We start from the raw sequence: 17,039 nt of genomic DNA, 5'->3' as shown, positions 1-17,039 counted from the left end.
ATGGCAGCACGGTGCCATGATGAATATTATCCCACCATGCCATCCCAATCCCACCAAGGACAACATCTGCAAGGAGTTTGTATGTTCTCCCCGTGTTTGCGTGGGTTTCCTCCGGGTACTCCGGTTTCCTCCCCCATTCCATAGACATACTGATAGGGAATCTAGATTGTGAGCCCCAATGGGAACAGCGAGGATGTCTGTAAAGTGCTGCGGCATTAATGGCACAATATAAGTGAGTAAAATAAATAAATCATCGACCTAACAAATGATCTTTATTTCACAGGTTATGATGCCCTCAGTACCAAATTAGATTTTTTTTTCTAATTCAAAGTTTTATTATTTTTTCACAGAGTAACACAAAAACTCAGCAGGAGGTGCAGATGCATATTTGGAAATCAATATTATAGTAGAATGAAACTCAAGAAATGTATAGTGTCCTAACAGGAAGAGCCTGTGAGAGGTGATGGTGATTTGTAACTTGCTTTAATTGTTCTCAAAGTATCCAGAATAGAGAATACTGACTGCAAAGCACTTTATAAAAAAGAGAAGACTGCAGGAAAAAAGAGAGGAAGTAAAAAGGGAGACACTGTGTGGGCCAGAGGCCCATATGGGAGATCGCGTGCATTTCTATAAAAATGGAGCACGACGCAAAGTAAGACGAGATGTTGAATAAGAGGCAAAGGGAACCCATTGCAAAAGAATGATATCCCAGTATGTCGCAGTAAGTTGGGGAGGATTGAAAAGCATCCCAGTAGAACCACATAATGCTATGTTCATCTTTTTCCAGTGTTTGGGCAGCAGTTCCTCCATATGTTGCATCTTAGCAATCTCATAAAAGCATTCCTCCAGGGTTGGGAGATGAGCTGACTTCCAGTGTCACAGACTGACTGTTTTGGAAGCCTAGTGGTGATTGTGTCCTGATTGGGCCACGAGGAAAATAAAACGGAAAACAGTAGCTGCGATCTTAGGCTAGGTTCACATTGCGTTAGTGCAATCCGTTTAGCGGATACGCTAACGGATTGCACTAACACAATGTCCAAAAAGGGATTGCGTTTGGCAATCCCGCTAGCGCAGATGCCTGATCTGCGCTAGCGAAGAACGGACCCTGAATGCTGCAAGCAGCGTACGAGGTCCGTCCGAAACTAACGGCACATCGCGGACGCATGCCAAAAATGGCATACGTTTGCGATGCGTTAGGGATCCGTTAGCACATTGCCGTCAATGGGTGCGCTAACGGATCCGTTACATAGCGTTAATTGCGACAATTGCGCCATGTAACGGAGTCCGTTAACGGACACCCACTAACGCAATGTGAACCTAGCCTTAGGGTTATGGACTTCTGTTACCTCAAGAGTAAAGTGGAGGTCTGACTCCCAAAGGGCAGGTAGAATAGGACCAAATATCTAGCATTGTCCCCCATCTCCCCACAGCAGCAAGATTTGTCTGATACCTCGGGATACAATTTATGTAAAATATCAGGGACCTGATATCTCCCTGGTTAAAATTGCATGCCTCGTTTCCTGAGCCATGGTGTTGATCACTGTTTTATAAGATAATTAGAAAACTTTACTCTATTGATCAGCTGTAAATTGTTTATTCATTTCGCTTTCCTTCGCTCTTCAGAATGCAGGAAGTTTCCATTGGGCGAGAGCAATAATTTGCACATTGCTAACAAGACGGTGAACAGGAATACGATATTCACATCCGTTTGAATGGGGATCATTATCATAGAAGGTCAACGTGTCAGGTTATAGATGAAAAGAAATGATAGAACTATGCATATTCAAATCGCAACTACCGTATATTGTTGGTATATATTCTTGCAAAAAGGAAGACACAAGGAGCAGCCCTCCAAATGATATTAGTTGGGTACGTTGAGTAGGATGCTGATTTGTGCAACCTTGGATGTAGTCTGCTGAGGCACCCGGGAAAATGGAGGGTTGTGAAGTTTCCACAATCAGTGATGGTTTGGGGAGCCATGTCATCTGCTGGTGTAGGTCCACTGTGTTTTATCAAGACAGGAAATTTAGAGCATTTCATGCTTCCCTCTGCCGACAAGCTTTTTGGAGATGGAAATTCCATTCTCCAGCAGAACTTTGCACCTGTCCACATGGCCAAAAGTACCAATACATGGTTTAAAAACAACAGTATCACTGTACTTTATTGGCCAGCAAACTCGCCTGACCTTAACCCCATAGAGAATCTATAGGATATTATCAAGAGGAAGATGAGAGACACCAGACCCAACAATGCAGACGATCTGATGGCTGCTATCAAAGCAACCTGGGCTTCCATAACACCTCAGCAGTGCCACAGGCTGATCGCCTCCATGCCACGCCGCATTGATGCAGTAAATGATGCAAAAGGAGCCCTGACAAAGTACTGGGTGCATTAACTGATCATACATTTCAGTAGGCCAACATTTCAGATTTTAAAATAATTTTTTCAAGCTGGTGTTATAAAGTATTCTAATTTACTGAGATAATGACTTTTGGGTTTTCATTGGCTGTAAGCCATAATCATCAACATTAACAGAAATAAACACGTGAAATAGATCACTATATTTGTAATGACTCTTTATAATATATGAGTTTCACTTTTTGTATTGAAGAAAGGAAACAAATAAACTTTTTGATGATATTCTAATTTTGTGAGATGCACCTGTATATAAATATGAATATACACTGCTCATAAAATAAAGAGAACACTAAAATACCACATCCTAGATATCACTGAAATATTCCAGTTGTGAATCTTTATTCATTACATAGAGGAATGCGTTGAGAACAATAAAACATTAAAATGCCTCAAGACAAAGAAAATATGCTCAGTAGTGTGTGGCCTCCAAGTGTCTATATTACCTCACTACAATGCCAGTACATGGTCCTGATGAAGTGGCTGATGTTCTCCTGAGGGATCTCCTCCCACACCAGGATTAAAGCATCAGTCAACTCCTAGACAGTCTGTGGTGCAATGTGGCGTTGGTGGATGGAACAAGATATGATGGCCCAGATGTGCTCGATTGGATTCAGGTCTGGAGAATGGGCAGGCCAGTCCATAGCATCAATGCCTTCATATTACAGCAACTGCTGACACACATGAGACTTAGCATTGTCATGCATCAGAAGGAACCCAGGGCCCAGTGCACCTGCATATGTTCTCAAGTGACAAAAGCAATAGCCAAAAAGGATAAGAACAGACAAATGGTCTGTAGTCACCTCCTGCCTCCACTCTATTATTGGGGTTGTCTTGCTAATTGCCTATCATTGCTACATGTTTTCTGTTCCATTTGTACAACAGTAGGAGAAATTGATTCACAATCAGCGCTGCTTCATAACTGGATAGATAGATTTCACAGAAGTGTGATTGACTTGCAGTTACATTATGCTATTAAGTGTTCCCTTTCTTTTTAGGCAGTATATATATATAAACACACAGTACAGACCAAAAGTTTGGACACACCTTTTCTCATTTAAAGATTTTTCTGTATTTTCATGACTATGAAAATTGTACATTCACACTGAAGGCATCAAAACTATGAAATAACACATGTGGAATTATGTACTTAACAAAAAAGAGTGAAACAACTGAAATTATGTCTTATATTCTAGGTTCTTCAAAGTAGCCACCTTTTGCTTTGATGACTGCTTTGCACACTCTTGGCATTTTCTTGATGAGCTTCAAGAGGTAGTCACCGGAAATGGTCTTCCAACAATCTTGAAGGAGTTCCCAGAGATGCTTAGCACTTGTTGGCCCTTTTGCCTTCACTCTGCGGTCCAGCTCAACCCAAACCATCTCGATTGGGTTCAGTTCTGGTGACTGTGGAGGCCAGGTCATCTGGCGTAGCACCCCATCACTCTCCTTCTTGGTCAAATAGCCCTTACACAGCTTGGAGGTGTGTTTGGGGTCATTGTCCTGTTGAAAAATAAATGATGGTCCAACTAAATGCAAACCGGATGGAATAGCATGCCGCTGCAAGATGCTGTGGTAGCCATACTGGTTCAGTATGCCTTCAATTATGAATAAATCCCCAACAGTGTCACCAGCAAAGCACCCCCACACCATCACACCTCCTCCTCCATGCTTCACGGTGGGAACCAGGCATGTAGAGTCCATCTGTTCACCTTTTCTGCATCACACAAAGACACGGTGGTTGGAACCAAAGATCTCAAATTTGGACTCATCAGACCACAGCACAGATTTCCACTGGTCTAATGCCCATTCCTTGTATTCTTTAGCCCAAACAAGTCTCCTTTGCTTGTTGCCTGTCCTTAGCAGTGGTTTCCTAGCAGCTATTTTACCATGAAGGCCTGCTGCACAAAGTCTCCTCTTAACAGTTGTTGTAGAGATGTGTCTGCTTCTAGAACTCTGTGTGGCATTGGTCTCTAATCTTAGCTGCTGTTAACCTGCGATTTCTGAGGCTGGTGACTGGGATAAACTTATCCTCAGAAGCAGAGGTGACTCTTGGTTTTCCTTTCCTGGGCCGGTCCTCATGTGAGTCAGTTTCTTTGTAGCGCTTGATGGTTTTTGCCGCTGCACTTGGGGACACTTTCAAAATTTTCCCAATTTTTCAGACTGACTGACCTTCATTTCTTAAAGTAATGATGGCCACACATTTTTCTTTACTTAGCTGCTTTTTTCTTGCCATAATACAAATTCTAACAGTCTATTCAGCAGGACTATCAGCTGTGTATCCACCGGACTTCTGCACAACACAACTGATGGTCCCAACACCATTTATAAGGCAAGAAATCCCACTTATTAAACCTGACAGGGCACACCTGTTAAGTGAAAGCCATTCCCGGTGACTACCTCTTGAAGCTCATCAAGAGAATGCCAAGAGTGTGCAAAGCAGTCATCAAAGCAGAAGGTGGCTACTTTGAATAACCTAGAATATAAGACATATTTTCAGTTGTTTCACACTTTTTTGTTAAGGATATAATTCCACATGTGTTAATTCATAGTTTTGATGCCTTCAGTGTGAATGTAGTTTTCATAGCCATGAAAATACAGAAAAATCTTTAAATGAGAAGGTGTGTCCAAACTTTTGCTCTGTACTGTACATAATTCATATTTTTTTTCTTAGTATTATTATTTTATTATTTTTTTTGTGTGTGGGGGAGAGACTAAGCCATTTTTTTTAAAGCATTGTTAAACTGCTCAGATAATTGCGACTGAAAATGCTTCTCTTGGCTCAGCGGAAATCACGCATGCATGTAAAGTGCCAGAAAAGCAATCAAAATGGTATGTAATGTAATACAATTATTTATCTGTAGGTGGATAAGTAATGTATTCACTTTGTCAGTAAGGAATATAATGACCTTTCATCTGTCAATACTCAAGGATCTGAATACAGAATAAGTAAAATGTTCATAGTACACCCACATTACTGAATAATCCAGATTCCCCAGATTAGATGGAGTGGTCAGGGTCAGTATAATCGGCTCATTTTACTTATCAATTCCTTTATTTATTAAAAAAAAAAACATGCTTTTCGTACCATGTTAACCAGTTGGAAAAAAAAAAAAGAAAACAAAGGTAGACTGTTTTGAAATAAAAACATCTGGAAGATTATTAGTTTGGAACAATAAGAAAAAAAAGTATAATAGAAACACGTCACCACTTCTGTATTTAGCACCCACTCCTGGTTTTGGCTTACAAATACTGATGTAAAATACTGAACATGTGAACGTGGCCTTCCTGAGAGCAATCAATTTTTCTTTATTGAACACAGAGACTTCCAATCACTGATTGATACATGCAGACTTATACCTATACTTTAGCATTGCCCAATATTTATATTCACTCTGATACACAACTGGTCTTGCAAGGGTAAATCTCAGCAGATTAATATTTTTACAGTGCAAAGTAATAATGATCATCCACAGAGTAAAATTAGGAGCATGTTGCAGTCTCACTTTCCAACATGGACAAACAAAAGTTTGCAAATGCTCTAAACAATGAAATGTTCATAAAGTATCACAATTTAATCAGTCATAAAAAAAAAATCAAGGCAAAAAGGGGAAATTTACTAAGTAAACTGAACTCTGGATATGGCATGCGGCAAAAGATGTTATGTGGATAAGAGAAGTAGTACAAGTGTGAAATCTGTACATCAATACTTGCATAAGATAATCTGCATAATTTCTCCAAACTGATGTTTTTAAGAATAAGAATTAGGCTGGGGTCACATTGCGTTTTGGTCAGAGCGCTAACGGACAGCGTTGCACGGCGAAATTAACGCCATGCAACGCGTCCGTTAGCGCTCCCATTGCCCGCAATGTACCAGCGCATTGCTAGCGCGTGTCATTTTCGGCACGCACTAGCGACGCGCCGGTCTTTTGTAGCGCGCCTCGGACGCTGCTTGCAGCGTCCGCGGCGCGCCCTAGGTCCGTTCCCCGCTCTCGCAGATCGGGGATCTGCGAGAGCGGGGACGTTAACGCGACCCCGAAACGCGACCCTTTAAAAACATTGCGTTAGCGCAATCCGCTAGCGCTAGCGCTAAACGGATTGCACTAACGCAATGTGACCCTAGCCTTATTAAACATTCCCCAATATGTCAATGACAAGATTTTATGCTACTAATAATATAAAATGTCCCAATCTAGAAGCCCTCTCATAAAACAAGACACACCACAGGGCAATATCACAAGTTTGATGCTAACAATCATAGTAACATCATATGGCAGAAAAAGTTCATCCAGACCAAACAATTTTTCAACAATGTTTTTCTAGAGGAAGTCAAAGCCCCTGCATGGCAGAAGCCAGTTTTCCTCTATGATTATAGTAAACTGTTTGTATCCTTGATGTAAGTACTGTACACAATACTTTATCTATGAGCCATTAGTTTGCTCTCAAAGAGTTTTTTTAGCAGGTTCCCCATTTCACAATTGGCACAAAGCATCCTATTATTTACTTGTTGAGTCTCTGAAAAACAAACTTTAAAGCGTTTTTTTTTCCAGGACTTTAACTTTGATGACCTATCCTTATGATAGGTCATCAATGTCTGATCGTGGGAAGTGCGGCACCCGGAACCCTCGCCGATCTGTTCTTCCCGCTGTCGTCGTTGGCCAGAACCGATTAGTTGCGGAGCTGCACAGCTCCATCGACGTTTAAGCTAGTAAGAGCATTGATAATGAGAAATAGATAATTGTCTACATAAAACACATAAAAGAAAGAAAATATAAGGTCCTACCTCAGCAACCCCAGTTTGCAGGATTCTTAGTCCTGTGGATTTTTCAATCTTTTCTTTATTGTCAGCTATTAGGATAAGAGAAAAAAAGCAAAAGGTTATTTGAATGTAGAGATCTTAGAACAAAAACTCACCGAATGTCTGCACTTCCTTACAAGAATGTACTCTATCAGTACTTATCAGCAGACAGAGGAATACTTTGAAAGACAACTATCCTAATTATATTCCATTCGGATTGCGGCCGTTGACACGGCAAAGTATTATTTTACTAGGGACATAAGACAAAGCATGAGCATGATAGCTAGCCATTGTGATTAGCATGTCAGGCAGAATATGCATCCTTTCCAAAACTATTATTGTCACAACACCTACATGGCAGCTGTGTCAGGCCATTGGCGCCCTTAGCACAAATGCATAATACCAGGGATCTTTATACAGACATAATGTAATAGCAGCAGTGATTTGCCTTATGCACCATCCTAATTTTCACTCCAATCTGCAACTCCCTAACAATGTTAGAATTGTGATAAATTCTCTTAGAAGCAGGAGCTTTTCAATGTATACATGGGTGGAGAGTCCCCACTGGGGACAAAAACACAAAAGTTGATTTGCACAATTTACATCAATGAAATAGTGAAAAAGGATCTAATACCTCTCTCAAAAATATCTGACAGGGTGCCATTACTCAATAGGCCCCCCGAGGCTGCCTTAGCAGTTACCAGCATTGAGAGCACCATATTTAGCAAATCAGCCTATGTAATACTCCACAACCAGTGCAGTATGGACACATTCTTTATTTGGAACTTGACACACGATGTAAAAGGTCCTACAAAGCAGAATATATTTTTTTAAATTCTTCTCACCATCACGGTGATATTAGAAATCAAGGTTGTTAGGGTTGGCGGAACGCACTGAGTATATATATATATGTATAAATAGGTGTGTTCGCAACCCGGGGTCCACCGTGCAGGAGAGGAACCTGCTGCTGGCAAATGGCGGCGCTATATGGAGGTATAAGCGAACTCTGTCAACTCCACAGAGTCGCTAGAAATAAGATGCTGTGCCCTGTTAGCGTCACAGGGGAACACAGCTAACTGCTGAGCTGGAGGCAGTCAGTGGTCACGCACCCAGAAAAGCATACAAACAGTCCTCACCGGAGGAGGCGGTATTCTAGGGGCTTATTTCAGCCGGGTCGCTGAATACATTAATGCAATACTCCTCACCGAAGATGCCGGTATTCTAGGGGCTTATTTCAGCCGGGTCCCTGAACACACACATACAGGCGCAACCACAACTAACAAGCTCATGACATGAGGTGATACTAGCGCATGGCCGTGCGGCCATGCAAACCTTTTATAGCTCCAGCAGCTTCAGGACCTTCCTAGGGGACCAATGGAAGTTTACTACAGTACCTGAGCAACTTCAGGACCTTCCTAGAGGACCAAAGATAGCAGCTGCATTACCTGAGCATGTGACCCCTGACCTCCAATGAGAGGTCTTAGCTTGGGCATGCTCAGTGTGTGCAAAGTTGGACTTAGTCCCAGAAAAGCCTGCTCGCCGCTGACCAGTGCAGGCTAAAACAGCAGAGCCTGGAAAGGCAGCAGTAACCCTTTGCACAGTATCAGGCTGAGTGAGACGCTGGGACCGACGTCTCCACTGAGCAGGCTCCACTGCGGCTGATGCAGTAACCATAAGAAAAAAAGAGTTACAATTCCCAACTGCAAATCAAATAAATGATAACAAATATCAAAAGGATAAACTGATTTAGAAAAAAGTACAAAACTTTATTACCACATAATACAGAAATATAGAAACACACAATAAAATCCAAAATGACTGGGCAGGTAATCTAAGCAATGATGCATATAGGCAGTGACAGGCTATCCAAAGTACAGGGGTACTCTAACCATAACATCATCTGATAACAGTGTCTAACAATACATATATAAGTAACCCCAACTGTAAGAGTACATAAATGGGTGAGAGGAATATATAACCACCAGCTTGCTCTCAGGACAATCTAAGTAAATAGGTATAGTAACCGCACATTATGTCCCCATTATCCATACAGATCAAAAGTAAGTCAGGAGCAGATGCTGGATAAGGAATTTCTCACCCATAGGACAGCACTGAACACAGCACACACCCCAACACGTGTTTCGCTTCCGCTTCTTCAGGGAGCAGTGTGTAGTAAGTGCCCGACCACAGATTTATATATGCCGCTCAGAACCAAAAAAAAAAAAAGGAGCCAATTGCCTAGAATCCCCATGAGCACATCTGGCCGCAGCTGCAGAGTGCATGTGGGCGGGGCCGCCCCAATCCCCAGCATCCCGTGCGGCGTCACGAGGCAATGCACCATGGGGAAAACCATCCCCGTGGAGATGGTAAGCATCGCCGTGTATAGACGCCGGACACAATGCAGGGAGGAGGAGACAGCCACGCACATGCGCATAGCACGGCCGGAAGGGCTCCGGCGCCATCTTAAATAAGGGCAACAGACTAGGACACAGCGCAGTAGCGACAGTGATCCCCACACGACCACGCATAATCATAATGGCGGTATCAAATTACATGCAATTACATACATAGTACAGTGTGGACAATATTAATACAGCACAATAACAAGATAGTTGATTATTAGCGCTGGCACGAGTCCACGGTCCATTCTTGAATAGAGACACATAAGGGCCGGAGATATGCCAAAGAGATGTCAATGTTCCATAAGACGATGGGCTGATGTAGAATGGGAGACCGCAGCAGATATGGCTCGAGATTCCCCCTGTGCAGCGGCGGGAACTCGACTCCTAACAAAGGTACTTGGCACCTAAACAGTTAATGGATATTTCAATGGGGGCATGTACTTCTTCCTCTGATACTGACCAATCATAAGCAGGCAGCAAAACACTGGTGAAGAAGAACACCCCACACAATCATTTAGAACAGTGTTCCCCAACTCCGGTCCTCAAGAGCCACCAACAGGTCTTGTTTTCCTTAGTATTGCACAGGTGATAATTGCATCACCTGGGCAGGCAAGCATTCAATCTACTAAGGAAATCCTGAAAACATGACCTGTTGGTGGCTCTTGAGGGCCAGAGTTGGCGAACACTGGTTTAGAACAAGCTCAGTGTGAGACATGTATTGACAAACAGACTGCTCTTCTCACTGCAGAGTGATGACTGTGCTGGGACACAGCAGGCCTGAGTGTGATTAACAACTTTCAGCTTTCATCGCCAGCAGTCAGTGTTGGGGGAGGAGTCATGCTGCAGAGATGATTCTCATTATAAACACTTCTAAAGAAATGCCGCATAGGCAGCATCAATAGTAAAAAGTTGGGGACACACAGGGTTAATAGCAGCGGTAACGGAGTGCGTTACCCGCGGCATAACGCAGTCCGTTATCGCCGGCATTAACCCTGTGTTAGCGGTGGCTGGAGGGGAGTATGCGGGCGCCGGGCAGTGACTGCGGGGAGTAAGGAGCGGCCATTTTCTTCCGGACTGTACCCGTCGCTGATTGGTCGTGGCTGTTTTGCCGCGACCAAACAGCGACTTGGATTTGCTTGACAGACAGAGGCTGCGACCAATGAATATCTGTGACAGAAAGACAGAAGGACAGAAAGACAGAAGTGACCCTTAGACAATTATATAGTAGATAAAGTGTTTCCCGCTCTGAGGAATCTGAGAGAGCCATTCATGTATGGACAACCATTTATTCAGATGACCACCATGTAAAATACATTACCTGGACTAGATTCCAGGGCTAATCTCTGTACCATGTAATGTGTTTTTTGTTTTTCATCCTTATTCTAGTATAAAAAATACTGCCTTAGTAAGCTATCAATAAAAAAACAGGATCAAACTTTTGTTCTTAAAAAAAATCCTTATTTTTTCATTCTCTAGGATTAAGCACAAGCTGAAAATGTCTGAGAATCTCATTATTTTTAAATCAAATCTTTCTCTTTTCATATTACAGTTCTACAATTTATCCTGAATAGAAAAGGACACATTTTAGAATTTAATTTCTTTTTCCTAATAAAAGTAGAACTCATTTGGAACATTCAAAGCAATGGGCAACATAAGACCTCGTTTTGTATTTGTGTGAAACAAAGGGGTTTTGAAATACAAAAAATGAAGCCCTTCAAAATTAAATTCATAGATGAAGGATATGCAAATTACCTGAAGAAGCAGAACCCTATAATGTTCTCAAAATTCTGCAACAGCCTGTTTAATTAGTATTTTAATTTATCGGAATAATTCCTTACACTTGACAATTTATTCAGTAATCCATATAATTAAGCACGTTTCTACACTGAAATAATTTAGTCAGCACCCTGAATTATAACCTCTGGGAATTTCGGGAAGCGTTTTCTATCAACGGAGTATAGCCTTTGCCCTCTCTGCCATGTCTAGTGGTTCCAGTATTGATGGGAATAAGGGGGTCAAGATGATTGGTAAGATACTACATGGAGGTGATCAAACTGAAATTTGCAGCTCTTAAAGAAAAAAACGGAATGAATAAAAGTTCAGAAACAAGAAGCAGATACATTTAAATTCCTTTAATTTGGCATTTAATACACCAACAAATCTGATGATCCAATAATGCAGAATAAGGAATGATTCAGATGTTCAAACCAGTAGCAGGTGTATATCTTCCTGGCCCATAAAGCAAAATATGGCTAGTTGGTTGACTCCACCTATCAAATAGACCACAATTTTGAAGTTTGTTTCCTTACAAGGAATCTGTCACCTCATATTTCGCATATAAGGCTACTTTCACACTAGCGTCATACGACACACGTCGCAATGCGACGTTGCGACGTACCGATGCATACTGTGAAAGCGCCGCACAACGGGGGCAGCGGATGCAGTTTTTCAACGCATCCGCTGCCCCATTCTGAGCTGCGGGGAGGGGGTGGAGTTCTGGCCGCGCATGCGCGGTCGGAAATGGTGGACACGACGCACCATAAAAAAGGTAACATGCAACGTTCTTTGGTTTTGACGGTCTGACGCAACATGACGCAACCGTCGCACGACGGTTACGACGTGTGGCAAAGAGTCGCAATGTGTCGCTAATGTTAGCCGCGACACCCATGAGATCCGAACTGCACCGGACCGCCCCTGGGTGAGTATAATATAACTTGTTTTTCCTATCTTTCAGGTTACATCGGGGGACTTATCTACAGCACTACAGAATGGTGTAGATAAGCCCCTAATGGCGGTGGCTGCAGCTTATATGCAAAGAATGAGGTGACAGATTCCCTTTAACTATTTCTGGACTGCCCATAGAATTTAAATGTCTGGGCAATCCTCTCTTATTCCTGCTCTGTTGTACTAAAACTTCAATGCAGTCTAATCACCTTTCACAAAATTGAGGAAAGACATCTGTGAGACACAGCCAGACCCAACAAGGAGAAGATAAACATGTTTTACTATGTTTAGTTTCTCTGTGTACACAGCATTGAACTAGTGCTGTGTATATAGGTTAGGAAGTACTCACTGTGCTCTCATCTCCGAACCCAGTGAACATGTGATCACTTGGTGCAATGAGGGAGCAGGAGCTTCAGGATCCTAGGAAACCCAAACAACTCTGCTCTGCACCCCTAAAGATGCTAACGTGAAATGTGCAACAGGGTACTAGTGTGTATGGTCTGTTATATTAGTGCATTTATTAGTGCATTTTCTGGTGGGTATGGGTGCACTACTGCACTTTAATACATTTGAGAGGGTCCTTGTGGTTATGTATTGATATTTAAATTATTTGTTTTGTTGGGTTATCTAATTAAATTAAATTATCTTGTTTATTTATGCAGACAACTATGTCTTTGGCTCCCTGATCACGTGTTACTTTGTGCAGTTGTTTATATCTCTGTTTCCTTCCCCTTCCTTTTTTCTTTTTTCTATAAAGTTATCATTGTTGTTATTTATTATATTCTCTTGCCAAAATATGATTTACCGTTGAACACACTGCCTTTTCTTTCAGGTTTTTATAGGGTGTTTTTATATTTTTTATCTTCTGTTTTTGTGTATTCTAATAAATCAAATTATATTTCTTTCTAGTAATGATTCTGGGGGGTATTTTTCAATATCATTAGTTTTGATTAGTTATTTGTAGGTTTCTATCTGTATTTGGGAACGCTATCAAAGTGTATTATTGGTTGTTCATTTTAGCATGTTTTTTTTTTTTTTTACACATTTTTGGTCAATAATTCTGCTATGCAGCCTGCAGGCTGAAAATCCTTTTATATGGGACCAATATACCAGCTCCAGTTACAGGGGAAATCGGAACAAAAAAAAAAGAATGCATTCATGTGTTAAAATGTCCACCCCACCGCAAAGGTCTTTCAAGATCTTATTGGTGGTGCAGTGTATAAAATACATGAAATTAATACCTAAATACGAATAACTAATTTAAAATAGAAAAAAAGCAAAAGTAAAAAAACAAACTAAAAAATAAGAGACAAAGCTAGTCAAAATTTTAGTTTCTATCCCTGCCCTCAGCAAAAAAAATGCCAATATATAAAAATAATCTCTATGAAAAGTGAACACAATTTAAATTGTTTTTAGATGTCATTTGTGGTTGTGAATAAAAAATAAACAAGTGAAAAGTAGACACATATTTCCTATTTTTCTTTATATTTCAGCAAAAAAAAACCCATAAAAATTACGTTTCAAGTTTCACGTATCACAATCAAAAGAGGCAAAAAATATTTGAATATCCAAACTAGAAAAAAATTATAGGGCAATTAAAAGAACATGTATGATAAAACCCGAAAATGTTCCTGGTCAGGAGTCAGGAATGGGGGGCCATTTACCCCTCAGTCATGAATTGATTAAAGAGAAACAGTCATCAGGATTTTACACACCAAACCAGCGTCATGTACAAAAGCGTTTTAATGCTGAGTAAATACTTACGTTTCTCATACAAATCTATTTTGTTATTTTAAAGAAATCCATGTTTGAAATTGTATGCAAAAAAGTTGGAAGTGCAGTGGGCAGGTCCTGCACGCCCAGCTCACCTGCCTCTCTCCCTATTCCCCGCCCACTGCCGGCCTCCTGCCTATGACTGACAGGCGACTCATGTGTCAGTGACCTGAAGGTAGGAGACGGTAGAAGGCAAGGAGAGGGTCCAGAGACCTGTAAGAGCAGGGCTTGCCTGTCCGACTACCCACGGCGCTTGGAACTCTGCAGAATACAAATTCACTGCACGGGTCATTTCTGCTATGGATTTTTCTCTGCAACATAGGATGAAATTTCCTAAAACATCTGCTTTTCTGGTGTGCATATCAGTCCTGCCTAGATACACCTTAAATACTCAACTCTTAGGGTATGTGCACATGATCTGGAAGTAGCAGCGCTTTGGCGTCTCCGCAAGAGAAATTGGCATGCTGCGGCCTGGAGAGATGCGCCACATGTCCGCCTCCACAGGTGAGCCACGGGTGTCTGTTGACGCATAATGAGCATGGGGTTTACTGAAATCCCATTCACTATGCTGTAACATCTGGACGCTGCACAGGTACACAGCGTCCAACCTGCAGCGATTACTCATTGTGCACCTACCCTTACAAGCGTATTGTATTTAAGACTGTGGATGCCAGATTAAAGGAATTACCGTACTTGTCTGAGAACTATAGAAAATTTGTTCTGATTAAAGTGAAATATATTTTCTTATTTCAAGTACTGTAAATTAAGAAAACTGTAGACATGCAATTCCCCAATTTATTACCGTATTATCCTCCATCTGGAGATTTAGGACTGAAAAATAAAACCATCAATCAACCACTAATAGATTTCATAGACTCTGAAGATCTTTCCACTGGAGAAACATAACAACCATATTTATGAAGGAAGGGGCATACACATGTGAAGCAATAACTAGACGTGTAGCTCAATATGATTCTGCTGGAAACCATCTGGCCTGCAACAAAGCATGTTGTTCAATCATATATTGCTTTATCTATATGGGGGAAAATGTCCATGTTCTCATCACGTCCTTTAAATATCTTCTCCTACAAGCTGGCCACGAACACAGCAATCATTGTGTTATGAAGTCAATAGGCTGCATGTGCTATTTTCATGGAACCCAAGAGGCTATATTTACAGCTAGAGGCAGAATTTCTACATAAGGATAAGCAGTCAGCAGGGGTTCTCATTGTAAAGGAGCCGCGGGCTCTAAACGCTGCACTCTGACCACTCTTTCTGAGCCAAGCAATTTTACATCGTAACGCCGTGCCGGAACGTCTACCTAAAATCTACAATGGGAAATCGATTATCTCGGAGTCACGTCCTTGTTTTTGAAATACGGAGAAGCTCTGAAGTGTTCTGTATAGAAGGGGATTATTAACATGATCGGCACAAACTATACCCTGGAGCTAAGATATTATCATTTAACTGCATCCGCACATTGCCAAAATATCTATGGACCTAAAGAGAGAAGGACGTTCCAACAGAAATTTAGTGAAACCGTGCTACAATATTTCCCGTCAAATCCAAGACGACCATTCATGCTCCATGATATAGAACAGTAGGAAATTATGTTTAGAAGAAAGCAATGAAATGTAGGGCTGTTAAATAGAGACGAGCTGCAATACCAGGCACAACCTGTGAGCAAGGGTGGTGCTGGCTCTGGAAAAATACGGTAAGCATAGATTTCTTATATGCTTTATCTCACATACACTTTTTGCAGCATTTTCTTTCTCCAAAAAACTACACGTAAAAAGAATTTTGTTATTGTGTTGTTGTTTTTTTAAATATTGTGTTTTATTATTTGCTATTTTGCTGCTATCTTTCTATTTTTTTTTTTTTACAAATTATGACATTCATAGATAATGTGATTTAATTACTCCTCTTAGAATCATTGCGATGTGAAAAATTAAAAAAAGTCCCAAAAAATAATATAACGATGCGAGCAGAAATAGGGACAATGCACACACAGGGTGGTAAAGTTGAGATAAGTTAATAGATGGTTGAGGAGTGCTCATCTTTATGGGTTGTGACAGCCACAATTCCCTCAAAAGTATGTAGGTATCAACTGCTGTGGATGGATCCTCAGCAAAATAATGGATAAAAGACAGGATATCCACAGATAAACTGCTGTACTGTTGGATACAAAAATCTTCACACAGATATGGTGCAAAAGGAGACGTATAGTTTATTTGGCCAATGCGTTTCAGAGCTCTTCCATCTCCATTTTCATGACAAAACTACAAGAAAAGTTAATGCATCTCATTTCGCACCATATCTTGTGTAAAGATTTTTCTGTACAGTCATGGCCAAAAGTATTGACACCCCTGCAATTCCGTCAGATAATACTCAGTTTCTTCTTGAAAATGATTGCAAACACAAATTCTTTGGTATTATTATCTTCATTTAATTTGTCTTAAATGAAAAAACACAAAAGAGAATGAAGCAAAAAGCAAAACATTGATCATTTCACACAAAACTCCAAAAATGGGCCAGACAAAAGTATTGGCACCCTCAGCCTAATACTTGGTTGCACAACCTTTAGCCAAAATAACTGTGACCAACTGCTTCCGGTAACCAACAATGAGTTTCTTACAATGCTCTGCTGGAATTTTAGACCATTCTTCTTTGGCAAACTGCTCCAGGTCCCTGATATTTGAAGGGCGCATTCTCCAAACTGCCATTTTTAGATCTCTCCACAGGTGTTCTATGGGATTCACGTCTGGACTCATTGCTGGCCACCTTAGAAGTCTCCAGTGCTTTTTCTCAAACTATTTTCTAGTGCTTTTTGAAGTGTGTTTTGGGTCATTGTCCTTCTGGAAGACCCATGACCTCTGAGGGAGACCCAGCTTTCTCACACTGGGCCCTACATTATGCTGCAAAATTTGTTG

At 41.1% G+C, this 17,039-nt stretch overlaps 1 protein-coding gene across 1 annotated transcript in view; it reads right to left on the bottom strand.

The window, feature by feature from the left end:
* PTPRN2 (protein tyrosine phosphatase receptor type N2) overlaps positions 1 to 17,039 on the bottom strand; it is a 1,178,570-nt gene that overhangs the window by 455,752 nt on the left and 705,779 nt on the right. The window contains exon 12 of the mRNA XM_069729718.1: positions 7,196 to 7,260. Within this exon, the coding sequence (XP_069585819.1) occupies positions 7,196 to 7,260 (65 nt within the window). The remainder of the gene's footprint in view (positions 1 to 7,195; positions 7,261 to 17,039) is intronic.

This window comes from Ranitomeya imitator, chromosome 6 (assembly GCF_032444005.1).
Source record: "Ranitomeya imitator isolate aRanImi1 chromosome 6, aRanImi1.pri, whole genome shotgun sequence".
NCBI classification, from domain to species: domain Eukaryota; kingdom Metazoa; phylum Chordata; class Amphibia; order Anura; family Dendrobatidae; genus Ranitomeya; species Ranitomeya imitator.
This window is presented reverse-complemented; position numbering and strand designations above follow the sequence as displayed.